This window comes from Giraffa tippelskirchi, chromosome 7 (assembly GCF_054371585.1).
Source record: "Giraffa tippelskirchi isolate mGirTip1 chromosome 7, T2T-mGirTip1v1.2.pri, whole genome shotgun sequence".
Classification (NCBI taxonomy): Eukaryota; Metazoa; Chordata; class Mammalia; order Artiodactyla; family Giraffidae; genus Giraffa; species Giraffa tippelskirchi.
Window position 1 is genome coordinate 146,434,244 of NC_137281.1, and position 27,464 is coordinate 146,461,707.

Here is a 27,464-nt window from a genome sequence, read left to right on the forward strand (position 1 = left end):
TCAGCTCAGGACACCTGGGGATCTGACAGCCTGGACAGACTTGCTTGTCGGAGGATGGGGACTGCAGCAAGGTTTGGCATTACTGACTAAATGGGGATCCAGTGCTGCTGGTTGTGGTGAAAGATCCCATGAGCTTGGGCTGAAATGTGTCTTTCTAAGGCACTGTAGCTGTTCCCCAGTTTCCTCAGCTCCAGATGGAGTGTGTGCCAGGGACCACACAGAGCTTTGTTTAAATGCTTGCATTAGCAGAAGGACGGGGATCCCATTGAATCATCATCTCCTGTCAAAAAGCCAGGAGTTGTTCAGAATGGAAACAGTTTTTCCCAAAGAGGCAAAATTCCTGGTACTAATGAGTGGTGGTAGTGATGGTGTGTGTGTGTGTGTGTGTGTGTGTGTGTGTGTGTGTGTGTGTGATGATGGTGGTGATAGTTCCGTGCCTCCCACTGTTTCAAAATAGAGACACTTTTTGTTCATTGTCTGAGCCATAGGGTGAGTAACCTTGACCCCTAAAGTCCTTCGCTGGGCTCACGTGAGTTTGTAAGTCCTGTGGGAATAGTGAAATGTTTCTCCCGCTGGGGTTCAGACATTTAGAATGGATAAATTAGAGAGTGGTGGTCACACAGTCATTGTCATTGCAGACAATGTGGCATTTATATATGGGCACTGGCTGTCTCTCACGGGGCTCAATAACAAGGATAAGTTCCGACTTTCATCACTAACCACTGGGGTGTTCTTTATTGACAGAGGCTGCACCAGCTGAAAATAGCCCAAACATCTTGTTATTTTCTCTTTCCCAGTTTTTGCCTATTCATATCCAAGGATAAAAGACTCAGCTTGTTCAGCCTTTTCAAAGAGTTAAAGAACATTCTCTATTTGATTTCTTAGTACCCATAAAGAACAAGAATATATAGTTGCCCTGCTTGGCTGAGAGCATTCATTCATTCATCAGTTCAATAGATTTTATTAAACACCTACTATGGGCTAGGCGCTGGGCTAGGTGCTAAGTGGATATTTGTATATGAAAAAGACAAAGGCCAAAAGTAGGCAGATGCTAAACAAGTCTTAGAAGCGACTTCCCCCAAGTCCCTGAAGGAGCTGAATTTGCTATACACATCTTCCTGACTTCTAGTCCCGTGCTCTGCCCACAAACCTTCACCGATAGACCACACTTCCCCAAATAAATAACTACTTCTGCATGCTGAGGATGGGTTGTGTGCGGCAGCATTTACGTAGGCGGCTCAGACAGTAGCCTTTCACTTAGTGTTGCAATAACACCAGGCTAAACAATGTGCACTGACCTCTAGAGTGGTGAACAAAAGCTTGCTATGGGTCAGGTCTCTTAAATGACAGAGAAGTGCAAAATAGGAAGAGTCTATATCTGATAAGAAGCAACTACTGAGAAAGAATGAATTTGTTTTTAATCTGGGTTAAAATCAGATATGAGAATCTACCCTCCTGTTCACTTTTGGATCCTCAGGTAGCAGGAGCTCAACGCATAGATAATCGCAAACTATGTAAGTTTTGGTTTTCCATGCTCAGACTTGTCCAGAACATGGAAGCCCTGCCCTGTTGGAAGGCAGCACTGGGCTCACAGAGGTGCGTGCACACACACACACACACACACACACACATCTGTCTCAAAGTTACCCTGACCTTGGCAAGTGGCAAATAATTTCACAGATTGGGTCTGATTTCCCTTTATTTTAAGGCTACATCATATGAGCTCCATATTTAAAATGTGATTTTGGCTGTTCTGTAATGGATACCATGAGTAGATTGAGATGTGAGAGTATGTTAGAATGATTGCAGGTTCAGATATTGGTGGGGCAGGAGAGGAGGTCTGAGATTATATTATCTGATACTACTGCTTTAGGTCGAGCACCTGCTTTTACTTCCTAGATGATGCTCTGGCCCCTTTCAGTCTTTATCATGCTATATCCCAGAGGACAGTGGATCCAGATCCCATCTCTGTATTGCAATCACTTCTTTTGATACCTGTCCCCAAATTCTCTTCTATGTTTCATAGCACCTTCTTATTTTTTAAATATTTATTTATTTGGCTATACTGGGTCTTAGTGGGTTGTGGGATCTAGTTCCTTGACTAAGGATCGAACCTGGGCCCCCTGCATTGGGAGCTTGGAGTCTTAGCCACTGGACCACCAGGGAAGTCACCCTGTTATTACCTCTGTCAAACTACTTACTGCTGTCCTGCAATTCTCTAATGACTTGTCGGTCCATAAGGCTGGAATCTCTTTGACAGTAGGGGCAGGTCCATTGTGTTCATTAGAGTAAGCACCAACCCCTAGCAAGTGCCAGGCCATAGAAGGCTCTCAATAAGTAATCGCATGCATGTTCAGTCACTCAGTTGTGTCCGCCTCTTTGTGACCCCATGGACTGTGGCCTGCCAGGCTGCTCTGCCCATGGAATTTTCCAGGCAACAATACTGAAGTGGCTGCCATTTCCTCCTCCAGGGGATCTTCCCTCCCCAGGGATTGAACCTGCGTCTTTTGAGCCTCCTGCATTGGCAGGTGGATTCCTTACCACTGAGCCACCTTGGAAGCCCCAATAAGTAAGTTCTTTGTTAAATAAATAAAAGAATGAGTGAATGCATGGTTCTGTCTTTCTTAGAGAATGGATTTATTAAGTCTCCAGCTCTGTAGTCATAATGGTGCCAGGAAAGAAAGAGTTAAGCTATGTGGAGGAGACAGGCTTATCCAAAGACCTTTTTCCTTTTTTATTGGCAAGGGCAGAATAAATGATATATGCATAAATCCTGGATATAAAATCTTGACACATCCTTTAGGTGTTGGCCTGAGCTGCTTCAAAACTCTAAGGGGAAGTAAATGAAATCATTCTAGGTTTTCTCTTAAGTGGCCTGAGAGCCATTTATGAAGGGAAGGCAAGGCCAGACCCAGGAATTCAAAGCTTGACCTACTTTGCCCAAAGCTAATATAAGAGAGAGGGATTTGCCTTCTTAACGGTTTTTTTTGTTTGTTTTGTTTTTAAATCAAGGACAGTGAAGTAGCCCGACAAACGATAGAACTAGGTGAATGGAATGCAGCAGAATTTCTTTACGATTCAGAGCAGCTCCAAGTCTGTGTTTATGTATTATGTGTCTTTCCTTATCTCTCCCCGCCTTTTTTTTCAAGTGAGAAAAAAAAGCGCCTAAATTTCCACCAACATAAACCAGTGACATACAATGATGAAACTCTGTTTTCACCTCTGCTTGTGACAGGGAATGCAAAAATAGCAAGTGGCCCAGTTCCACGAATCCCCGCCTCCCTGCCCTAGCAGCTCTCACCCGGTTCGCATCTCTAAGAATGGAGGTTAGCGTCCAGCCTCGCGCGAAAGCCGCACTCAGCCCCCGGTCCCCACAGATGAGGTCAGGCGGCGGGAGTGGCCGCAGTCGGGCCGGGGAGGCCGAGGCCCCCGGGGGTGCAAGGAGGGAGGGCGGCCTCGCCAGGCCGACGGCGCGCCCGGCCGCGCGGCGTCGCCTGGAGACGGCCCTGGCGGCGCAGTGTTGCTGTAAACAGCCGCTTCCCTGTTACTATCTATAGCAGGATCTCCTGGCTCCGGGGTGCGGCGGCGGGAGGCAGGTCGGCTGTCCGGCTCGCCGCGAGTCCCGAAGGATCCGCCCACTGTCCTCATCCCGCCTCGCCCCTCTCCAGGTGCCCATCGTGACCACCGCTCCAACCCCCACCCCGGCCCGAAGAGTGGGGGAAGGGACACAGGGAACTGTGTCTCTGCGGGGACCTGGGACTTCGCGTCCCGGAGGTGGCCGGGGCGCAGAGATTGAGCCGGGGCAGTGTGACCCCGGCTGTCCTTTGCATCTGAGCAGGAGGCTAGGGGCGTCTGGGGGGCTCAGCGCACTCTAGAGGCCTTGACCCCTCCAAAGGCCCGTTTTCCAGGCCACCGAGCGGTGCCTGAGGTCCCAGCTGCCGAAGATTCCGGCCTGGGAGGTGCTGGGCACGGTCCTTCCAGGCGCCCCCGGTCCAACCCCCCTCCCCCGCTCCAAGTCCGCGCTGGAAAATCACCGGCTTCAGGCTCCCAATAACCTGCTTCCTGGGGTGCCGAACCACCCCCACCTCCCCAGCATGGACTTGTGCTGGCCCAAGTGCTCGCTCCATCCGGTGCTCCGAACTGACGACCTTGTCCACAAAACACCCCCCCGAAGCCCCGGGGCCCGAGCTCAGAACCAGGCAAACGAATCCTTCAGACATCCTTGTAGAGAGATTCTGCACAATGTTTATTGGCTAGTTCCTCAGGGGTTTGACAGCAACACTAACATCTCATATACGACCAAGAAAAAACAAAAACAAAAGCGCCTATCCCCTTAAAAGCAAAACAAACAAACAAAACATATAGAATAAAAAATACCCAGCATCGTAGATAAAGTAGGTTATCGTATTGTCTTATTTTGGATCCTTCCAAACCGCAGGAACAATCCTAGTAATGCTGGAGTCCGGGGAGCTTGAGGTGAGGGAGTGAGGGTCCGTTTCCAGAGCTTGCACTGAATTAGGGCTAGAATGGCGAGTGAGGGTAGAGGCGCATTCCTTCGGGGGCCGAGGCTTAACCTGCTTGGCTGTGTGTACCTGTGTCGCCTATAACCTGAGCCTCAGAACTCTTTCCCGGGTTTCCGTATAGGAGTAAAAGGGCGGCCCCAACCCCCACCCCCAGCCAACCCCATTCTCCCCCACCCCCGGAACAAGGGTCCGCATTGAACCAGGTGCGAATGTTCGCTCGCCTTCTCCGCCTCCCCTCCCCCCGGCCGCGGCCCCCGCCTCCCCCCCGGCGCTGCACCCTCGGTGTTGGCTGCAGCTCGCGAGCAGTTCCCGTCAATCCCTCCCTCCCCTTTACACAGGATGTCCATATTAGGACATCTGCGTCAGCAGGTTTCCACGGCCGTCCGCTGCAGTCGTGGGGGGACCCATCCCCGCGGCCCCTCATCTCTGCAGCTCCACGCGACCCCAGGAACCAGGGGGAGACACGCAGACAAGATCAAGAAACACGACAGCGCGGGGAACCGGGGGCGCTGTGAGGGCGGCGGAGGCGGCAAACGGGGACCCCAGAAGTAGCCGGGCCAGTGCGCCACCCCTCGGGAGCCACAATGGTTGCGCCCAGTGACGTGTTGGGCTCATTCATAAAATGCTGTTATAAAAAGCGGTGGCTGCGGCGCCTAGTACTCCAACCGCATCTGCAGCGAGCAAGCTTAAGGAGCCGACACAGAGCCGGCGGCGCAGCGAGCGAGCGAGCGAGCAGCGACCGCGCACACCTACCCAGCTCTGCCCGGCAGCTCGCACCTGCCTCCGCCCCTGAGCCTCTCGCCCGGCTTTGACCGCTCGCGATCATGATGTTCTCCGGCTTCAACGCCGACTACGAGGCGTCCTCCTCCCGCTGCAGCAGCGCCTCCCCGGCCGGGGACAGTCTCTCCTACTACCACTCACCGGCCGACTCCTTCTCCAGCATGGGTTCTCCCGTCAATGCGCAGGTGAGGCTGGCTCAGCGCCGCCGCGGGGCTGGAGGGGTCACTGGGGAGGAATCACCCGGGCGAGACGCTCGGGAAGACGAGTCCGGGACTCCTTTCGCCGGGGGCAAGGAGGGAGGCTTGCCCCGGCCCGGAGCAGCCCTCTCTCTTGAGCCCCGAACTTTGTTCGGAGCGGCCCGCGAGCTTGTCATCAGAAGAACTGCTTCTTCTTTGAGCTGTGCCCCCCGGCGCGCGCTCGCTGACTGATCTCTGACATTAGCTGGGGCCAAAGTGTCCCAAAGCAAAAGACTGGCGAAGTAGAGCCTGGCGCCTCCGGGGGGAGGCGGCCAAAAGCGGCCAGCCGCACCCCCCACCCCGCCACCCCTCCCCTCGCAGCCTGGAGCAGGGAAAGGAGGGGTAGGGGAGGAGGGTGAAGCAGGCGGGTGTGTAAGGCAGTTTCATTGATAAAAAGCGAGTTCATTCAGGAGACTCCGGAGCGGCGCCTGCGTCAGCGCGGACGTCAGAGATATTTATAACAAACCCCCTTTCAAGAGAGTGATGCTGAAGGGATAACGGGAACGCAGCAGCAGGATGGAGGAGAAAGGCACTGCGCTGCGGAATTCTTGGGAAGAAAGGGGGGAGACCTTTCATTCCCGATGACGGGCGTGTATAAAGACGCGAGCTGTCCATCGCCGGAGGGCTTCTCCTGCCTCTCTCCCTGCTGCATGCGGCACTGGGAACTCTGCTCACCCCCACCTGCTCGCTCACGTCAGTTTCCTCCTTCTCTTTCATTCTAGGACTACTGCACCGATCTGGCCGTCTCCAGTGCCAACTTCATCCCAACAGTGACTGCCATCTCGACCAGCCCGGATCTACAATGGCTAGTGCAGCCCACCCTGGTCTCCTCCGTGGCCCCATCCCAGACCAGAGCCCCCCACCCCTATGGAGTCCCCACTCCCTCAGCTGGGGCTTACTCCAGGGCTGGAGTCATGAAAACCATGACGGGAGGCAGAGCTCAGAGCATTGGCCGGAGGGGCAAGGTAGAACAGGTGAGAGGTTTTGGCACCTTCTGAGGGGGAGGCGGGGATCGACATTGTGGAGATGGGCAGCATAGGGGTCAGAGTGAAGCCATTGATGGATTGACTGGACACCCCAAATGGGAAACCCTGGCTCCAAGCCCTTTCCATCCAAGTCAGACTCTGATAGTCTCACCCTAAGAAATGCCCTGTTTCTTCCCTAATAGGTTTCCATCTCATGCTTTTAGTCTGGGCTCTTCTTGGCTCTTGCTGAGATTCTTATTTTAAATGCAAGTCACACCCAGCTTGCAACTGCAGGTTAGAAATGGCTTCACAGAAGAGATGCCAGGAGCTAGGAAGCTGCAGGAGCTGGTTTCCCTGGGGTGGGTGAATGAAGCTGATGGCAGACACCGTTACTGAATGCTGCTCTTTTTTTCCCCTCCCCAGTTGTCCCCAGAAGAGGAAGAGAAAAGGAGAATCCGAAGGGAAAGGAATAAGATGGCTGCAGCCAAATGCCGGAACCGGAGGAGGGAGCTGACTGACACCCTCCAAGCGGTAGGTAGAACCCATGGGTCACTTCTTTTTAAAACTTAAGGGGAAACTTGGAGACCGGATGTAAGGGATCTGTGACCTTGAGTCAGACTATCTCTTATGCTTTCCTTTGCTCTCTCCATCCAGGAGACAGACCAACTAGAAGATGAGAAGTCTGCTTTGCAGACAGAGATTGCCAATCTGCTGAAGGAGAAGGAAAAACTCGAGTTCATCCTAGCGGCTCACCGACCTGCCTGCAAGATCCCCGACGACCTGGGCTTCCCAGAAGAGATGTCTGTGGCTTCCCTTGATCTGAGTGGGGGCCTGCCTGAGGCTGCCACCCCTGAATCTGAGGAGGCCTTCACCCTGCCCCTCCTCAATGACCCTGAGCCCAAGCAATCAGTGGAGCCCATCAAGAGCATGGAGCTGAAGGCTGAGCCCTTTGATGACTTCATGTTCCCAGCATCCTCCAGGCCCAGCGGCTCGGAGACCGCCCGCTCTGTGCCAGACATGGACCTGTCTGGTTCCTTCTATGCAGCAGACTGGGAGCCCCTGCACGGTGGCTCCCTGGGGATGGGGCCTATGGCCACGGAGCTGGAGCCCCTGTGCACCCCGGTGGTCACCTGTACTCCCAGCTGCACTACTTACACGTCTTCCTTCGTCTTCACCTACCCCGAGGCTGACTCCTTCCCCAGCTGTGCGGCTGCCCACCGCAAGGGCAGCAGCAGCAACGAGCCTTCCTCTGACTCGCTCAGCTCACCCACGCTGCTGGCCCTGTGAGTGGGCAGAGAGGGGAGGCAGTGGGCGTGCACGTGGCCACTGTCTCAGTCGGCGCATTACAGAGAGGAGAAACACGTCTTCCCTCGAGGGTTCCCGTAGACCTAGGGAGGACCTTATCTGTGCGTGAAACACACCAGGCTGTGGGCCTCAAGGACTTGCAAGCGAGCATCCCCGTGTGGACTCAAGTCCTTACCTCTTCTGGAGATGTAGCAAAACGCATGGAGTGTGTATTTTTCCCAGTGACACATCTGAGAGCTGGTAGTTAGTAGCATGTGGAGCCAGGCCTGGGTCTGTGTCTCTTTTCTCTTTCTCTTTAGTCTTCTCATAGCATTAACTAATCTATTGGGTTCGTTATTGGAATTAACCTGGTGCTGGATATTTTCAAATTGTATCTAGTGCAGCTGATTTTAACAATAACTACTGTGTTCCTGGCAATAGTGTGTTCTGATTAGCAATGACCAATATTAAATTAAGAAAAGATATGACTTTATTTTCTAGTAGATAGAAATAAATAGCTATATCCATGTACTGTAGTTTTTTCTTCAACATCGATGTTCATTGTAACGTTACTGATCATGCATTGTTGAGGTGGTCTGAATGTTCTGACATTAACAGTTTTCCATGAAAACGTTTTATTGTGTTTTTAATTTATTTATTAAGATGGATTCTCAGATATTTATATTTTTATTTTATTTTTTTCTACCTTGAGGTCTTTTGACATGTGGAAAGTGAACTTGAATGAAAAATTTAAGCATTGTTTGCTTATTGTTCAAAGACATTGTCAATAAAAGCATTTAAGTTGAATGCAACCCACCTTGTGCTCTTTTCACTCTGGAAGTTTTCTAAGTTTCTGGAAGGTATTGTCAGAGAACAGCTTGTCAAGAAGGGTAGCTCTTGAAGGGGACACACCCCTCTGTTTGATCCCTTATCAAATCAAGAGAAACTCTGGAGCTGACATTGGAAAATTGTACAAACTCACGTCTTCACCTTGAAGTGCTGCTTCTCTCCCTACAGGTTCTGGGAATGGGAAACTGTTTTGCAATAGCTTTTGTGGGAGCATGTCTTCCTGCTGCTTTTTCTGTTTTGAAAGTCAAAGAGAGGGATATTTAAATCTGGCTGTGCTAATACTAAACTTAAACGTCTAGATGTCTAGGAATCCTTTTAGCAAACAATTAAGCTTTGCATGAACCACTTTAACTTTTTATTGCCACCAGATCATGTGAAAGTTACTCCCCCCTTAAAGGAGAGCAAACTGAAGAGCGATGAGAATAATGCTTTCTCAACATTCCATGGCTGGGATTGGAATCTTAACTTCTGACTCATGACCCGATTCATCAGCCTGAACTGCCTCTTAACACTTGTTTTTTTTTTTTAAAAAGCTTTCATCTGGTTGGAAAGAAAACAAAACAAAAACCAAACCCACAACTTTTCAGTCCTTAACTCTAACAGATATGCATTTAGTTGTATTTTTTATTCTCAGAAAGAAAGGAGGGTTCTCTTCCTATCCCTCAGTGTGTGTGTGTGCACGCATGCTTGGTTGCTCAGTCATGTTGGACTCTATGACCCTGTGGACTGTAGCCCACCAGGGTCCTCCATCCATGGGATTCTCCAGGCAAGAATACTGCAGTAGGTTGCCATTTCCTCCTCTAGGGGATCTTCCCAACCCTGGGATTGAACTGGAGTCTCTTGTGTCTCCTGCATTGGCAGGCAGATTCTTTACCATTGTGCCACCTGGGAAGCCTATCCTTTAGTAATCAATGCATTATAATTTCTGAAGTTTCTTTAACATATGCCTGACATTCAGTTTACACTGGAGGAAGAAAAGGCTGGCTCTGAGAATTTGAAAGAGATCTCAAAGAGTGCAAACAATGGTTGATCATTCGGTAAATAAAAAGTTACATAATAGCTCGAGAAGGAGAAGTCAACATGACTGAATGAGCTTTAACTTAGAAACTTTATCATCTTAATGAAGAACATGACCTTTGTCTGGGACACTTACGGTAATGGGGCGCTTACACGCACAGGTACCAACCACAAAGAAAGGAGGTGGCGCTTTCCTCTTCTGCTCTCTGCTATCAAGCGGGCGGGCACCAAGCCTGGAAGTGAGAGCCCTGGTTTGCACCCATGCTAAGGGGAGGAGAAGCTTTGAGGTCAGCCTTCTAATGCTTTGGTGATAATGAAAATCACTGGGTGGTTATGGGATGTTATATTCAGTCAAGTTGAAAGTTGTAATTTAAAATGACAGTTCCAAAAAATTAAATGACCTTTCTATTGAGAGTGACGTTCTCACCTATGATCTCCCTGCTCCTCACATAATACTTGACATTTGAAAGCAACGTGCTTTAGACTCTTAAGAGCACTGATCTCTCACACATCACTTGCATATTATTTTTGCCTGTCAGACAATGATGAAAATGGCCTTAGACTCCCTGTTTGCTCTTTGGGGGTAAACTTTCTGCAATCTTTGTTGTTGTTCAGTTGTGTCTGACTCTGCAACTTCATGGATTGTAGCATCTCAGGCTCCCTTATCCTTCACTACCTCCCAGAGTTTGCTCAAATTCATGTCCATTGAGTCTGAGATGCGATCTAACCATCTCACCCTTTGCCACCCTCTTCTCCTTTTGCCTTCAATGTTGTCAAGCATCAGGGTCTTTTCCAGTGAGTCTGCTCTTTGCATCTGGTGGCCAATGTACTGGAGCTTCAGCTTCATCATCAGTCCTTCCAATGAATATTCAGGACTGATTTCCTTTAGGATTGACTGGTTTGATCTCCTTGCAGTCCAAGGGACTCTCAAGAGTCTTCTCTAGCACCGCAATGAGAAAACATCAATTCTTCAGCGCTCAGCCGTCTTTGTAGTCCAACTCACAACTAAATACATAATTACTGTAACTAACACCCAGATCTGAAATGACAAGAAGAGATCTGAAGGAAAGCAGCTGGCTCCCCTACATGTACAATAATAATAACCCATGGAAGGAGACTTCTCAGATGGGAAAGGGAGGCTGAACCTCTAGCCCTTGATACTGAACTCCTGGAGACCTGACTAATGGCCTCTGTCAGCCCCATGCTGATTGGAGAGGGAACTGTGCTTTCTGCTTGACAGCTCTGGTCTTGGCCTGGAGGCAGACCCTTCCTTTAGTTCACTATAGCCCAACTGAGACCAGGCTACTCCATCAACAAGTCCAGGAGAGGGCCTTCCCACAGAGAATCTCTTTACTGGGCTTCTCAGAGGACCTGTAGGTTCTGCCATAAGGTTGACATCTCTGCTCACCATTCTCATGGAATCAAGAGACGAAAGGAATTCCCTCTTTTTACCTAGAGGTCTCCTTCCACATCCTCTTTTCCTGACTCATGATTCAACAACTCCCATGGGTGATGGACACTGGGAATGTCAACTTTCTTTTAGGAAAGACTCTGAGCCCACCTGATTCCTACCCATACCATATGGCCTTACACTGGTCTCAACAAAATGACTATTTCAGGACACCATTGTTTACTGATACAAACGAAGCTTGTGTAATAGCAAGGGATGGGAGAAGGATTCAAGGCGGTTGTTTTTTTACAAGGAGAATGTCTAATTTGCACATCAGTGGATCCCCAGACCTGGTTCAGTGCCTGGCACAAGTGTGCATGCTCAGTCGTGTCTGGCTCTTTGTGACTCCATGGACTATAGCCTGCCAGGCTCCTCTGTCCATGGAATTTTCCAGGCAGAAATACTGGAGTGTCTTGTCTTTCCCTACTCTAGGGGATCGTCCTGACTCAGAGAATGAACCCAAGTCTCTTGAGTCTCCTCAAGAGATTCAATCTGCATTGGCAGGCAGATTCTTTACCCCTGTGCCACCTGGGAAGCCCACCCGGCACATAGTACAGGGTTAACAAATATTTGCTGGGTGGATAAATGAATAAATTCTCCACTATTTCCACAAGCAGAAATATGTTCCATGCGTACTCTTTAAATCCTCCTATTCCAGGCCCTGTTACAAAATGAAGCAATGGGGATTTCATAACTTTTATGTATGGCTTCAAACACATACCCCACTTCCATCTTTGGTTCCTAAAATTCCTCCACAGCCTCCCTTGGATTATTTCTGCCAATCCAACTTCAAAGAGAATGCACTGCTGTTGTGCTTTCAGCTCCAAATTAATTTTAGATGAAAAAGAGTAGAAAAAAAAATTATCTTTATGTAATAGTGGATTGTAGATGCTACATCATTTTTGCACATCCCTGCACCTTCTGTAATTATCAAAATTAAAGGGTAGCATTAACAATTTGCTCTAATAACAGTAATTTTGTATCAACAGCAGCTTCCCATGTTTGAATGAAAGTAAATCAATTATGCTAACTTTAATTAGTGGACAAAGTAGAGACAGAGGAAAAGTAAAAGCTTTCAGATGATTACTCTAAGGAAATCAGCTGAAGTTTTGATGTTTTTCAAGTAAAAAAAAAATTGAAAACAAAAATTCAATCTTTAAACTGTGTGTGAGACTTCTTCCAAACACAGAATAATCAAATTCCTCAAAAAATAAGTGAAGGGCTTTCCTGGTGGCCCAGTGATTAAAGAATCCACCTGCCAATGCAGGGGACACGGGTTCCCTGGTCTGGGAAGATTCCACATGCCACGAGGCAACTAAGGCCAAGTGCCACAACTCCCGAAGCCCAAGCCCTAGAGCCTGTGCTCCACAGCAAGAGAAGTCCTTGCAATGAAAAGCCCACGCACCAAAATTAGAGAGTAGCCTCCACTCTGCAAATAGAGAAAGCCCACACACAGCAATGAAGACCCAAGGTAGCCAAAAATAAAATAAATAAATAGGATAACACAAATGAGGTTTGGGCATCACTTGAATGCTGACTATCAGAGCGTTTTTAGTTGTGCCATTTTGCTATAAACATTAAAGAACTGCCTCTTGACTCCTCTCCAGGGATATTTCCTGTCCTTCTTCTCTGCAGGTACTCGGCTCACCAGCCGTCCTTCCATTCCTGACACATAACATGCAAGTCCCTGCTGCAGGGCCTTTGCACTTGCTGTCCCTCTGCCTGGGACTCTTCCCAGGCTGGCTGCTTCCTGTCAGTCAGGACTCAGCTCAAAGAACATCCCCTCCAAGAAGCCTTCCCATGTCGTTGTCCAGAATAACTTCTAGAAGCGCACACTTCTGCCCCATGACTCTCTGTCCCATTACCCTGCTTTGTTTTTTTCACAGACCTTATTACTCTTTGCAACTCCTTATTTATGTTTTCTTTCCTCTTCTAAAAAACAAATTTCTATCCTTTACACTGTCCGTAAGTTCCACGTGAGCAGGGACCTTTTCTGTCTTGATCACCTACCTCTCTATCCCCAAGGTCTATTAGGGACTCATTGTTAAATGAATGAATGAATGAAGGCAGATAAAATTTACAAAAACATCTAAAGAGAGATAAGTAGGATTCAACAGTGATGATGAGCTGTGTTCATCATAGATTTCTTCCAGAGTGGACGAGTATGCCTCTTGTTTAAAAAAAAATTCTTGGCAAGAGTTCTACAATATTAAGATGAGGAACTAGCTGGCTTGAGAAAGAATTTTAAGGGGTACAGAAAAATACAAGTATACTGTATAGGTCAATGACACTTCTAGACTAATTACAAATTGTGAAATTTGTTTCAATAGCAAATGAAGAATAAATGCATATGTGAATGAAAGTATCATCATCTTCAAAGAAACAAAACTATATATTTCACTCTCATTGATATAAAATTTTCAGACTATTGCACAAATCCATTTCAGTTCATGGATCCTAGCAGTTGGTGTGCTAAATTACAAAACTTACGATTCAGTCTGCATGAGAATAGAAGAATAGGGTTAGTGCTCTCATGGTCATTACCAACATCATTATCACAACCATCATTTACAAGAATAAGATCAGATCTGAGCAAAAGCAGGTGGGAATAAAGGCAACTGACTCCTGACGAATGAGTTCAAAGTTCCTGAAGGGTGCTGACTGGATAGAATTCCATTTTGCACACAAGTGAAGGCAACAGAAACAAACAGGTTTAGCTGTAAGGTAGTTCATTTCAATGGCCCCACACACCCATTCATGCACTAATCTAAACTGCCTTTCCTTTGCTTTTCTTGAGCACTGTTCAGCTGCCCAGGGGGACAAAGAACAGAAAGGACTCTGGCCATTGTCCCCAAGGAGGCTGCCTGGGCTGATAGTCATCAGCTCTTCTCAACTAATAAAATGTTTTAACTTTCAGCTGTCACTGACATGGTGCTGAGGTTTGGTTCAATCAGTTGATGAAAATAAGAATCCAATGGGGTTTGATCATCAGTTACATTAGAAGCAGGCTCATAGGAAGGGGGATCCTACTTTAGCAGGATATGCTATAGCATGTGCTATAGCATTTCTGGGTGTCTATGCTTTAGCATATGGAGCAAAAGGCAGCACCTCCATTGTAAGGGTAAACTGCACTGGCCCCAGTCGCTACCATGTTTTCTTTGGGGAGCAATTTGTGGTCAGATCTACAGAGACACTGATTCATTTTCAGGCTTTTGAATCAATCATGACACTACCATTGCAAGTAAACTTATCAAAGCAAAAATGATAAGTTCATCTGGATTTGAGGAATTGAATCCAACATAGCAGAGTGACGCAGAGCATGGACTCAGCTTTGAATCTTGGCTCCTTGACCTTGGGCAGTTTACCTGTCTTCTCCGCACCTCAGTTTCCTCACCTGTGAAAGAGAGATAATAATTTTATCCACCTCCTGGGGTTGTTGTGAGATTAAATGTATGGAGCTTATTACAGTTCCTGTGCACACAGCAGTATCATAGAAGGGTGAGTTGTTACTTATTATCTTTATAATTTAGGGGGTTGGGAGTCAAGGGAGAAAATATATACCCTCTGGAGCATCCTTAATTCAGTTGTGTGTAGGCTGAACCCAGGCAGTGGGCTTCCCAGGTAGTGCTAGCGGTAAAGTATCTACTTGCCAGTGCAAGAGATACAACAGATTCTGGTTCGATCCCTGAGTCAGGAAGATCCCCAGGAGAAGGAAATGGCAACTCACTCCAGTATTCTTGCCTGGAAAATCCCATGGATAGAGGAGCCTGGCGGGCTACAGTCCATGGGGTCGCAAAGAGTTGGACATGACTGAGCACACAGGCATGCCAGAGGAAGCAATGGACTTCATTTCATTCAATGAAAAAGTTTCTGGGTGTCTATTCTGTATCAGGTGCTGGATTCAGATGCGAAGACACAGTCCCGTCCTCAAGGAGTTCCTGGTCAAAAGAAAGACACATGAAGGTATTACACACAATGTGACAATGAAAATTCCCAGACATGCAGGGGTTACGAGAAGGAAGGAATGGTGAACTCTGTCTGGGGGAATCTCCCTCTGGGTTGGGCTTCAAAGATGGATGGAATTTGCCAGATGAGCAAGTGGCAGGTGAAGGATTCCAGGCGGCAGAAGAATATACACTGTAAAGGCACAGACTCAGAAAAAACAGACTATAAAGTGAGGGACTAGGGGAAGAGAGAGTGGGAGATGTAAATTATAGAGGATCATATAAGTACAGTTGATGTACTTATCAACTGTATTGACGACATCAATACTGTAGCATCAAACTGGAGTGGGCTGGAGATAGGTCAAGAAGAGGTAATTGTGGTCAGATCATGAAAAGCCTGGTATTTACTTAGTTCAGTTGTGTGTAGGCTGAACCCAGGCAGTGGTGGTGGGAATGAGGAGGGAACAAGAGGTAATTAGGGGATAGGACTGTGAGGACTTGGTGATTGAGTGGATGTGGGAGATGAGCGAGAGGGAGGAATCCAAGCTCACTCCCAGGTTTACCAGGGTCGACCTACAAGGAGGTTTGTGAGTTCCCCAGTGACTTTGTGCCTCTGGGAAGAAAAGCAGGTTTGGGGGATAAGAAGGTAAGTTCTGAGCTGGACATGTTGAGTTCAAGATGCCTGTGGAATAGTGGGGGGAAGGAACGTGGGTGGTTGGAATTACATGGCAGAGGTTCTTTGATGTCAATTTATGGAGCTTGTCTGGAGGCATGTGGCTGGGATAGAATCTAGAATATTATATATATATATATATACACACACACACACACATATATATTTAAAAATCATAGTAAATAAAAAAATATTTATTTTTTGATAGTGCTGGGTCTTCATTGCTGCATGGGCTTTTCTCTAGTTGCCACAAGTGGGGGCTACCCTCTAGTTGTGGTGCATGGGTCCTCACTGCGGTGACTCTTCTTGTTGCTCTAGGGCACTCGGACTTCAGTAGTTGTGGCACTCGGGCACAGTAGTTGTGGTGCATGGGCTTAGTTGCTCTGCAACATTTGGGATCTTTCTGGACCAGGGAAGCCCTAAGATATAATATTAATAATAGCCAACATTTCACATGGGCTAGCTATGTGCCAGGCTGTACCACTAGATTTACTTTGCTAATCATTTTGCCTTTGGCATCTGGCACACAATGGGCAAACAATAATTATTTTGTTGAATGAATGCTCTCATTTAGTCCTCACCACAAACATACAAGGCAGGTATGATTAGGACCCTCATTCTATCCATAGGAAGATGATCTAGGAAAAGCTAAGTAAGTTAACCAAGGTCACACAACTGCTAAGGAGCAAATCTGAGATTTGAAATCAGCTCTTTGTGATGCTAAGTCCAAAGTTCTTAATTGCTTTGCTAGAATCTTAAAGAAGGCTGAGCAACGAAGAATTGATGCTTTTAAACTGTGGTGCTGGAGAAGATTGAGAGTCCCTTGGACAGCAAGGAGATTAAACTTGTCAATCCCCAAAGAAATCAACCCTACACGTTCATTCGAAGGATTGATGCTAAAGCTGAAATTTCAATACTTTGGCCACCTGAGGCGGAGCTGACTCACTGGAAAAGACCCTGATGCTGGGAAAGATTGAAGGCAGGAGGAGAAGGGGGTGACAGAGGAGGAGATGGTTGGATGGCATCATTGACTCAATGGACATCAGTTGGAGCAAACTCTGGGAGATAGTGAAGGACAGGGAAGCCTGGGATGCTGCAGTCCATGGGATTGTGAAGAGTCAGACACAACTGAGCGACTGAACAAGAACAGCAAGAATGTTAAATCTGCCCCCAAATATGTATGTCTAAGACCTGGGGTTAGACTCTCACCCCTCTGAGACTGTTTCCTCTACCAAACCAGGAGTGGGATTCAAACATCTCAAACCACTCCTTCAGCTTCAAGACATTGATGACATCAGATGATGACTATGGCAATGCAGTGAAGAGGCCCACACCATGTCACTTAGGGTGGAAGGCCTGAGCAGTGTAGGCAGTGTAAAGTGGGACACCAAGCAAATTCTAGGTACAGGCAAAGAGGGTGGGTTAGGGTTTAACTTCCATGTAACGAATCACCCCACATGGAGCCACTTCAAAACAACATGTATTCACTACCTCACAGTCTCTGTGGGTCAGGAGTCCTGGAACAGCCTAGTTCAGTCTCACAAGGTTGCAACCAAGGTGTCAGCCAAGCTCATTCTCAGCTGAATGCTTGAATGGCAAAAGGTCAGCTTCTGAACTCATCTGGGTTGTGGGAGTTTATTTTCTTGTGATTGTACAACTAGGACCCAGCTTTTGACTGGCTGTTGGACAGAAGCCACCCCCAGGTCCTAGAGGTTGTTCATAAGTTCCTTGCATTTGAGCTTCCTCAACATGGCTGCTCACTTCATCAAGGGCTGAAGGAGAACCTACTTGCATATGCCAGCAAAATGAATATACATTGTTATAGCAACATAATCTACAGGTGGCTTCCCATTACCTCCACCATACTCTGTTGCTTAGAAGCAAGTCTCAGGTTCCACCTCAAGGGGAGGGAACCACACAAATTCCCAACATGGGCACCAGGTGGCAGGAATTATTGGAGGTCACACTAGGGTCTGTCATCCATACGGGGCGACATTACTTGCTGAGAATTTGAAAGGAATTATAAAACCAGTTAAAGTTGGTCTGCTTTTTAGCTAACACCATGAACTGTCAATTCTAGATATCATTAGTGACAAAATACTCTTTCCTGAAAAAATCTTTTGTTGTTTGAAGTTCTAAACAGTTGCTGGGATTACTGTCAAGTTTTCATAATGCATTCATTAAAGAAATTCCTTATCCTTTAATGCAGTGCATTCTACATGGAAGTAAACTCCCAGTTATACTGACAGCTGGTCTCCAAAACATGGACTTAGCTACAGGTCTTCATTTTAAGATGAAGACTGTAACAGTGCACAGTCCTTTGAGATGAGATCATTTTGGGTGCCGTGTGTGTCTGTGTCTCCAATCCTATGGTAGTACACAATACTGTTTTTAAGCAGCAGATGCGAAATAAACAAAGATAACGCCAGTGACAATAAAATCAGAGACACTGAACCGGAGTAACTTCAGTTCTGTTATTCTCTATGACCGCCTAGAGTTTCTGTGTTTAAAATTTAGAAGAGTGAAACAGTGCAAACTGAGTTGTTTTTATTCGATAGATGCACACTTCAGTTAATATTTTACTAAATTTTAGTATCAGTTTTAAAATAGAAAATTCTTTTATTTTAAAACTAAAAAACAAAGCAAGAGAAAAACCAGTACATCAGTAATACGATTTAGTAGTTGACTAAACCACTAAATTGTGCGGCTTAGGAATAAAAATTAACAGCTAGCACTAATTGGGGCTTACAATGTGCTAGATACTGTTATACACACACACACACATATTTATATTAACTTATGAATTCAGGCAAGTCCTGCTATTATCCTTATTTTACAGATAATGTAATCCTGGAGCACAGAAGATTGTGGTCTGCTCAAGATTAGCCAACTAGAGTGGCAGAGCTGGAATCTCAGTCCGGGTGGGGTGGTTCCAACGTCTGAATTCTTAGATTCTAGTAAAGGAAAACAAAAGACAATATCCCAAACAATCTTGCAGGCCGAGGAAGCCCTTCAAAAAAGGACAGGAAGGCTTCTTCTCATCCACTAGGGCCTCTTTCCACTCCTGACCTGCCCCTGCCGGATCCTGGGCTGGGGAAGGGCCGGCTTCCCAAGGACCTGCCAGAGGCAATTCTCTTTCCGGGTCCCCTCTCCGCCCTCTGAGCACCCTCGCCGCGCCCCGGCCCTCCTCTGCCAAGCCCAGGTTTCTGCCGGCCCTTCCCAGCTTCCGGCCCTTCGCTCCAGGCCAGGTCGCTGGGTCCAGGCGGTGCCAGGAGCTCTCAAGTCCTCTATTTACTGTTTGGTTTCCATGGTGACACGTAGGCGCCGTCAGTGCCTTCCGTCATCAGCCCCGCAGCGCGGTCCCCCACCCGGCGCCGTGACGTCTGCCCGTCGCTTCCGCTCTGCCCATATTTGGCTCAGCCGCTGCGCTGCCCGCCCGGAGGAGGGAGCGGGAGGAGGCTGGGAGTCGGGCTCCCTCCTCCTCCCGCTCCCTCCTCCTCCCCGTGCTCTCTGTCTCCGGCCACGCCCCCGTGCGGGTGCTGCGGGCCCCGAGTTCCGAGCTACCCAACCCCGCGACCCCCGGCGGAGGCAAGGGGCGGGGGCGACAGGGACCGCGAGGGAAGGCGTGGATGATTGACGACCCCCGGGGTCCCAGACATTTCTTGTCTCGTTGAGGCTGCAGCCCAGAGCTGAGCAGTCTCGTCTGTTTGGGGTTGGGTGAGCTGGGATCATGATTTTCGCCCTCTGTGCCCGGAAATCATGGAAACAGCCATCCTTCGCCTCTTTCTGTTTTATATTTTATAGGCTTGAACTTAAAATCCTCGTCCTTGGCGCAGTGGAAAGCTTTGAAGACCGTGGTTCTGGGAATCAAGTGTTGCCCCGGGGGGATAAATGACCTTGGGAAGGTCACTTTCTTTTACCTAGCCTGGTAAAATGAGCTTTGGGGGATGGGGCGCAGCGGCGTCAGGTTTGGGAGGGGAGATCGTCTGCATCACCTTTTAGTTTTACAGTAGTTACGGGCGGGGGAGGGTGGGGGAGAGGGGGTCGGGGAACGGGGAGTCGGGGGAGGCCGGGGGGCAGTGCATAACATAATTGGAATACCGGTGAAGTTCTTTGAGGACCCCCTGCAATTCTGACCCCCGTAGCAACTGGGTTTGTGCGTTTCTTTGCGCCTTGGTCGTATTAGGCGCTTAATTAACTGTTGCTCACCGCTTACTGAATGAATCCCAGGCAAATTACTTTCGGATTTCACCTTCATAAATCCAGACCCCCGCAATTCCTCTTACAGGCGGAAGGAGGGATATTGCGGCGATGATTAATATCGCGCAGCAGGATTGCTGATGTAAAGCGATTTGCAGATGTAAAGGGCAATAAACATTCCTGGGAGGAATCCAGCGAGATTCCAGAAATCTCGGAGGGAGCCGTGGGTGTGTGCCGCCGGGCCACGAGGGCGGGGGTGGGGTGGGCAGTGCCGCAGTGGCCACTACCGGGGAGCCGACTGCGGGCGTGGGGGCAACTCTTCAAGATGCTTGGTCCTGTCTACTGCCCTCCCCCGCCACCCCCTCCGCCACCCCCCCCAGCCCATTCCTCAGTTCCTCTAACAAAAGGAGTGTGTTTCAGAATTTCAGAGCTAGAACGCACATCAGATACTAGTGCTCTAATTCAGCCTTTCAATTTTACATACGGGGGACTAAGGTTCAGAAAAGCTGATTCACTCCTCCAAGTTTGCACAGCTAGTTAGAGACAGATAAAAGCCAAGATTTCTGGCTTCAAACTAGCGTTCCTCCCACCTCCCCTCTATCCCCCTCTGTCTGCTCTTGTGACTTCAGGACCCTGTTGCCTGGCTCAGATGGTGGAACATACAGTAAAGCTGAATACCGACATCAGAGCTCCTTAAAGGGTGCCAGTGGCATGCCTCCTATCCCACACAACCCACAGTGTGACATCAGGGCCTGGAGTGATGGCCAGGAGGTGTATTATCCCCAAAGCACAAAGCATTCCTCCTCTTAGTGACTGGAGTGGCTACACTTGTCCAGAGACCCTGAATTGGTTGCCCTGAAACTAGGCTTAGACTAGCAGTTGGTCATTTTTCATAGTTACACAAGCCTCACTTGAAGTTTTCTCAATCAAGACAACAGAAGGCATGAGTAGCCTCAACTCATGGAAACCCCTATTCTGCCTATTGGAAGATCTTTTCATGGTACATAGAGGTTAGATGGAGAAGGCAATGGCACCCAACTCCAGTACTCTTGCCTGGAAAATTCCATGGACGGAGGAGCCTGGTAGGCTACAGTCCATGGGATTGCTAAGAGTTGGACACGACTGAGCGACTTCACTTTCACTTTTCCCTTTCATGCACTGGAGAAGAAAATGGCAATCCACTCTAGTATTCTTGCCTGGAGAATCCCAGGGACGGGGGAGCCTGGTGGGCTGCCGTCTATGGGGTCGCACAGAGTCGGACACGACTGAAGCGACTTAGCAGCAGCAGCAGCAGAGGTTAGATCCTCTTTAATGTCTCTCTCTCCTCTTTCAGTTTCACTCGACTTCTTCTTACATTCTATGTTCTATTTCTTCCCTGATTCTAGGCAACCCCGTCTGAAAAGACTGGTGCCCACCGCTGGCCTCAGGCCAGGCCAACTCTTTGGAGGAAAAGTCTGGGATTTTTCCCCTTTCTCTCTGGTTTTGTACTTGGAGCTCTAGCGACAGAAGCAGCTTCTCTGCCTCCTGGTGGACATTTGAGGCAGAGCACCCTTCTCCGATTCCAGAAGCCGCATAATGGTTAGGGGAAGAGATTTTTTTTTTCTTTGTTTGCGCTGATGGAAATAGCAAAACTTGACAGAAAAAAAAAAAAAATCCAAGGTTTTTTTTTTTGTCTCTTTAGTTTATTTTAGAAGATCAGATTGATTTGGACGTAGAAAATACTCTCTTGTTTCTGTTTCCTGGACTGCTGTTTTTCCTCCTGCCAAGTCTTGCTGTTTCCATCAGAGTGAACAAGGTTTCCTTGCCTCTTCTCTTTATTTCAAACTCCACCTCCTTCATAACAACTTTTCTGACTCCTCTGCTCTATATTTTATGAACTACAGCTGTGCACAGACCCAGCACACAAGTGCACGCTCTCTTGCTGTCTTTACTGTTATTTCCTTGAGAGTGGAGGACAAGTCCTGGGTGTCTTTTGTGTTCATAGAATAATGCCCGGCACAGGGCTGGGGACAAAACCTGCTCTCAAGCCCCTGCGGATTAATTGATTAATTTCTCCAGAAGCAACTCCAGGCCTTTGCTTTGATAAACTTTCCTATCAGTTCGTTGGCGGGGGAGATCTAGATAATGATCTAATCAAAGATCGCCTTGCACAAGAAGGAGTTTCACAAAGTAGTTTCACAAGAGAACACCACCCCACGCAGAGAGGGATGGGGAAGTGTGAAGTGAACTCTGAAAGATGAGGAAGGTGGGAATACGGGAAGGTCAGAGGATGAAAAATTGGGGGCGGGGGGTGGGGGGAGTGCGCTTTGCTTGTGGGATCAGAGAGGCAGCACAGCTTCTAGAGCCAGCTTCCCGTCCAGACCCCACCACTTGCAGTGTGGCCATAGGCAAGTTTACTCTGTTCTCTGTGCCTCCGTTTTCTTATCTGTAAAGAAACTACCCGTCTCCTGGCCTTATTCTGAGGATAAATTGAGCTGATATTTGCAAAGTGCTGGAATAGTACCTGGCACATAGTAAGTGCCATATAACAGTTTGTTAGATTATTTTCCAATGTAGCTGTCTTGTAGATAGAATGGAGGAAGGTTATATGACCTTTTTCTCTTCTGCACTGACTTCCTGAGCAGGCCATGAGCTATGTGGTCGTACAGGTCTGGATGGATTCCTGTCCCTGTTACTAGTTGTTTGACCTTGGGCAGATGATTCTACTTCTTGGAGTCTCAGTTTTCTCATCTGTGAAGCGGGAGGGGGGCAGATAATTGTGGTTACCTCGAAAGACCGTTGTATGCATTACATGACTGTAAAAAGCCTGGCATATCAAGAGTTTCGTAAACAGAAGCTATAGTTATTATTATCTATGAGAGGAGCCATAGATAAAGGAGAACAGAGTCTCCAAAATCTTTGAGGTTTCCAGAAACACTGAATGTAGTGAATAGCAGGGAGATCAGCTCAGTTCCTGGAGCTTAGGGGTGGGAGGCTAGGCCCTGGATCTGGACCGTGACTGGATATCAACATCTGAAGAAACCAGGAATGCTTTGGCTTGTGGATCTGCTCTAGGAACATTTTCTGCCTGGGGGCTGTACTGAGGGTGTGGACGCAGTCAGGCCAGGTGCCAGCAGTGGGAGGCCCCTTCTTCCCACGAGCGGGACCTTAAGTAAGAGAGGGCGTGGGCAGGGTGGGCCTTGGAAACCTGTTGTTGAGTGTGTATGTGTGTGACTGTATGTATGACTATGTGTGTGTGTGTGTGTGTGTGTGTGAGTGGCCCAGAGACCTCCTGCCCCAGGAGCTGGCCTCCCAGGCCTGGCACGGCCATCTGCATGGCTGAACCTGCCTGCACAGCTCCTCAAAGCTGCCCTTCCCAGCCCTGACCTGGGACATCCCAGAGTGATTGCCGGCAGCTATCCGAGGGGTGGTGGGAAGGAGGGTTGTGATAGTCTTACAGTCAAATTACCCTTCATCCCTTCAGCCGCATTTATGGAAAAGTACTAAATGGAATATACAAAAGCTGTGATGCAGTCCTTTGGGTTCTTTTCGAAGGGGGAAGGAGGATTGCAAAATCCAGCGATGTTAGAGTGTTGCAATTGCAAACATGTTGGGAATCACTTTTACGGTCCCCTGTGACCCAGGAGGAATTGCGCGCCCTGGCAGGCCAGAGTCTAAGCTAACTAAGTTGTCATTCTGGGCTCCCAGACAGTCTTAGGAGCTGTTTGGGGATTGCGGAGGGATCTGTAAGCCTCATTTCAAACTCAGGTTTCCAGTCGTGGCAAGGGAGGGGGTAGGCCCCAGTGACTAGTGCCTGGAGCAGAGCTCAAACGTGGCTTGTGAAGTCACGAAGGTGCTAATATTGGTTGTCTCTGGGGAGGAAGGAATGTGTTTTTCATTTTCTCCTTTTTGCTTGTTTGTACTCTCTGACTTTTGTTTTTGGCGAGCCCACATACTACTTTTGTAATAAAAATGTTTTTTAAATGTTCCCAGCAGAACAGTATGTTTGGTTTTTTTATGGGTAACAATAATAAATGAAAAGACTCAGAACTCAAAACACCTCTTGATTTTTTTCCTTCTCCCCTCCTTTCCAGAAGAAATAGATGCTCCTGATGAAACCTTTGGAAGTTCAGATAATCAAAATAAAAAATCACCTATAATCACATTGCAGAGGTTTTGCCAACCATTTTAATTCTCCCTCCCTTTCCTATATTGGAGGCTTTAGTTTTATACTTTTAAATTTATACACTGTAGTTTTCATGAAAATAAGACCAGGCTAGAATACTGCTTTATAATCTTGTTTTTCTACACCATACATCGTGTGTACCGACAATTTATTTCCTACCTGATCACTTTAATAGCTAGTCATATAGGATTCTAAACATCCAACAATTCTAAACATCCAACAATTCTAAACATCCAACAATCAATCCTGTATTGTTGGACCTTTGGGTTGTTTCTAAGTGATTTTCTATTGTAGACAAGGATGCATGAAGCTCCGTGGCTAAATTTTTGTGCACATCTGAGATTATTTCGTTTGAGGTGGGCCGAGGGCATGCTCCTTTGTAAGGCTTTTGAAACATAGCTGTGCAGTCAGTACAGTGTCACAGAGGACAGTGTGCAGACCCTGTTACAAATGGGAAGGGAGTATTGGCTCAACCATTTTCTAGCTAGGCAATCTTGAGGAAATGACTTACCTTCTCTGCGCTTCAATTTCCTCAAATGATAATAGCTTTTGGAATGAGACTATTGTGGGGACTGGATGAAAAAAATAAATGTGTCCAAGTGGCACAGCACATGATGAACCTTCAGTAAATGGTGATTGTTTCTGACTCATGGACTGTCTTTTCTTCAGGGCAAGAAGTTGTCTTTGAAACTGAGGTCTGGTTGCCTGGGAAAGTTGGGGGGAAGAACTGGAGTGGGTTTAAATGGTGAAGGGGGAAGACACTGAGACATGGACATCTCAGGCACAGTGGATAGGAATCCGTCTGCCAGTGCAGGGGACACAGGTTTGATCCCCGGTCCGGGAAGATCCCATGTGCCATGGAGCAACTAAGTCCACGTGCTACAACTACTGAGCCCATGCTCTAGAGCCTGCACACTGCAACTACTGAACTCGAATGCTGCAACTACTGACGCTCATGCGCCTACAGCCTCTGCTGTGCAACGAGAAGCCACCACAATGAGGAGCCCACGCACCGCAATGAAGAGTAGCCCGTGCTTGCTGCAACTAGAGAAAGCCTGTGCACAGCAAGGAAGACCCAGTACAATTTAAAAAAAAAAAGTGGACAAGTGATCAAGAAGGGGCTGATGAGGGGGTTGTTGTCCAGTCACTAAGCTGTGTCTGACTCTTTGCGACCCCAGAGACTGCAGCACGCTAGGCTTCCCTGTGCTTCACTCTCTCCTGGAGTTTGCTCAAACTCATGTCCATTGAGTTGGTGTTGGCTGAGGAAAAGTTAGCAGAGGAGAACGTGTCCTTGAGGGAGATGGAGAACACAATGGACAGGGGTGAAATGTCCACATGGTACAATTTGGAGCTTGGAACCCAAGCCAGGTGCCAGTCAGTCCCTGCACCACCTAGGAGGCCACCTCTGTAAGATCCCAGATGGAGCCTGTGTCCTTTGGTCCCCAAGTCCCGTGAAGCTGCTTTCTGCCTTTCTGCTCTCAGCCTCATATTGCATCACTCCAGGCCAGGGTTCTTTCCGTTCCTTGAACGTGCCATGTTCCTGCCTGTTGGGTGGCCTTGTACATTCTGTTTCCCCCTGCCAGTAATGTCCACTCTTCCTGGCTAGTTCCCAGGCACCCTTCAGATCTCAAGCTTAAAGCTCACCTCCTCAGGGAGGCCTTCCTGACCATTTGGTTTCAGCTGGCCGCCTTCCTCCTGTTTACTTTCTCTGAGCCTCTATACCTACATAGAAACATCAGAGTTTGTAGTTATTGTGTGTTTGTGACTGTTTACCCTTGGTGTTCTCACTGGGCTGAAAGCTCCATGAAAGCAGGAACAGGGTCTGTTGTTTTTTTTTCTTTAAACTCACTCTTGTACCCCTGATGCCCAGCACATAGTTGACACTCAACAGTTACTGAAACAGAAGAATAAGCCAGTTCATTTGTGACCTGTAAAATACCTTGATGCCCCCTTCTGTGGCTTCAAACCCATCCTAACTGATGCTGGCTTGTTGGCTGAAGGAACAGGAGATTTGGGGGCTATGAGGACTGCTTTAGCCAGTTCCTCTCTTGCCCTCTCCCTTGAGGAAGTAGGCTTCCCCTTCTAAGACTAGAAACTTTTAAGCCAGTGCTTCTTAAGCTTGTTGTTGTTGTTCAATCTCTAAGTCATGTCTGATTCTTTGAGACCCCATGGACTGACTGCAGCACGCCAGGCTTCCCTGTTCTTCACCATCTCCCAGAGCTTCCTCAAACTCATGTCCATTGAGTCAGTGATACCATCCAGCCATCTCATCCTCTGTGCCCCCTTCTCCTCCTGCCCTCAATCTTTCCCAGCATCAGGGTCTTTTCCAATGTTTCCAAACTTAAATGTGTGTATAAATTACCTGAGGATCTTCTCAACATGCTAATTCTGATTCTGTGAGTCTAGGATCCTCCTTAGGGACAGGTATCTTTAACAAGCTCCCAGGTCAAACCCATGTTGCTGGTCCCAGGACCACTCTGAGCAACAAGTCTTTGAGTTTACAGCTTCCTTCTGTTTTACCCACCAATCACTCCCACGTCTCCCTAGAGAAGGGAAAGGCTACCCACTCCAGTATTCTGGCCTGGAGAATTCCATGGACTGTATGGTTCATGGGGTTGCAAAGAGTAGGGCAGAACTGAGCGACTTTACCTTTTCTATTCCCATGCCTAAGATTGAGTCACTGCTCCCTCTGCTGGCCACTCAAGGGCATGACCGTCATTGACTAAGGAGATAAACGGCGTGTCAGTGGTCTGGTGGTCTAGTGGCTAAGACTCTGTGCTCCCAATGCAGGGGGCCCAAGTTTGATACCTGGTCGGGGAACTAGATCCCACATGCCATAACAAAAGATCAGCTAAAGATCCTGCATGCCACAGCTGAGGCCCTGTGCAGCCAAGTAAATAAATAAAAATAATAAATGTTAAAAAGGACAGCATGCCAGAAATATAAAACTTACATAAAATTCTTGGGGAACAAGATCTGCTAAAAGTATATGAGCACACAAATTTTAATAGCACTAGGAAAATGTGCTCTTAAGAATGTACTCTGTAAAGGATCCCAGCCATGCTGAAGCAAAGAAATTCCTGGAGCAGAAGGATGTTAAGGCTGGGAGGAACCCTTCCATTCATCTCTTCATTGATTTTCTTCTTTTGCTGCTGTTGGCTTTTCCCACTTTTTTTTTTTCTTAATCAGGGCTGCATTATGACTTTCATGGGCCCCGGGAAGTTTGGTCTTTGAAAGTCCCTTTCTCTATAAAAATTAATTCAAAATGTTATGACTACATTGTTATAATGATTAATAGTCTGAGGCAGTTTGAATAGATTGTCCTTTTGGGAAAGAAAAGTTAATTTTTTTCTTCTGATTTTTAAGCGAAATTAAAAT

General features: G+C 47.7%; 1 protein-coding gene across 2 annotated transcripts; it reads left to right on the plus strand.

Moving 5' to 3' along the window:
* Positions 1–5,181: 5,181 nt before the first annotated feature.
* FOS (Fos proto-oncogene, AP-1 transcription factor subunit) lies at positions 5,182–8,600 on the plus strand. 2 transcript variants are annotated; one of them, XM_081509257.1, is made up of 4 exons: positions 5,182–5,488; positions 6,262–6,513; positions 6,928–7,035; positions 7,159–8,600. In XM_081509257.1, the coding sequence occupies exons 1-4, from the start codon at positions 5,348–5,350 to the stop codon at positions 7,789–7,791; spliced, it is 1,134 nt and encodes a 377-aa protein (XP_081365383.1). In that variant the 5' UTR covers positions 5,182–5,347; the 3' UTR covers positions 7,792–8,600. The 2 variants fall into 2 exon arrangements, with proteins under 2 accessions (XP_081365383.1, XP_081365384.1); XM_081509258.1 differs by lacking the exon at positions 6,928–7,035.
* Positions 8,601–27,464: the final 18,864 nt, after the last annotated feature.

Bases quoted from the DNA above. Each gene is read 5' to 3' on its own strand.
- FOS (XM_081509257.1), top strand. From the start codon at position 5,348: ATGATGTTCTCCGGCTTCAACGCCGACTACGAGGCGTCCTCCTCCCGC. The intron at 5,489-6,261 runs GTGAGGCTGGCT...CTTTCATTCTAG, and splicing joins GTTCTCCCGTCAATGCGCAG to GACTACTGCACCGATCTGGC. The intron at 6,514-6,927 runs GTGAGAGGTTTT...TCCCCTCCCCAG, and splicing joins GGAGGGGCAAGGTAGAACAG to TTGTCCCCAGAAGAGGAAGA.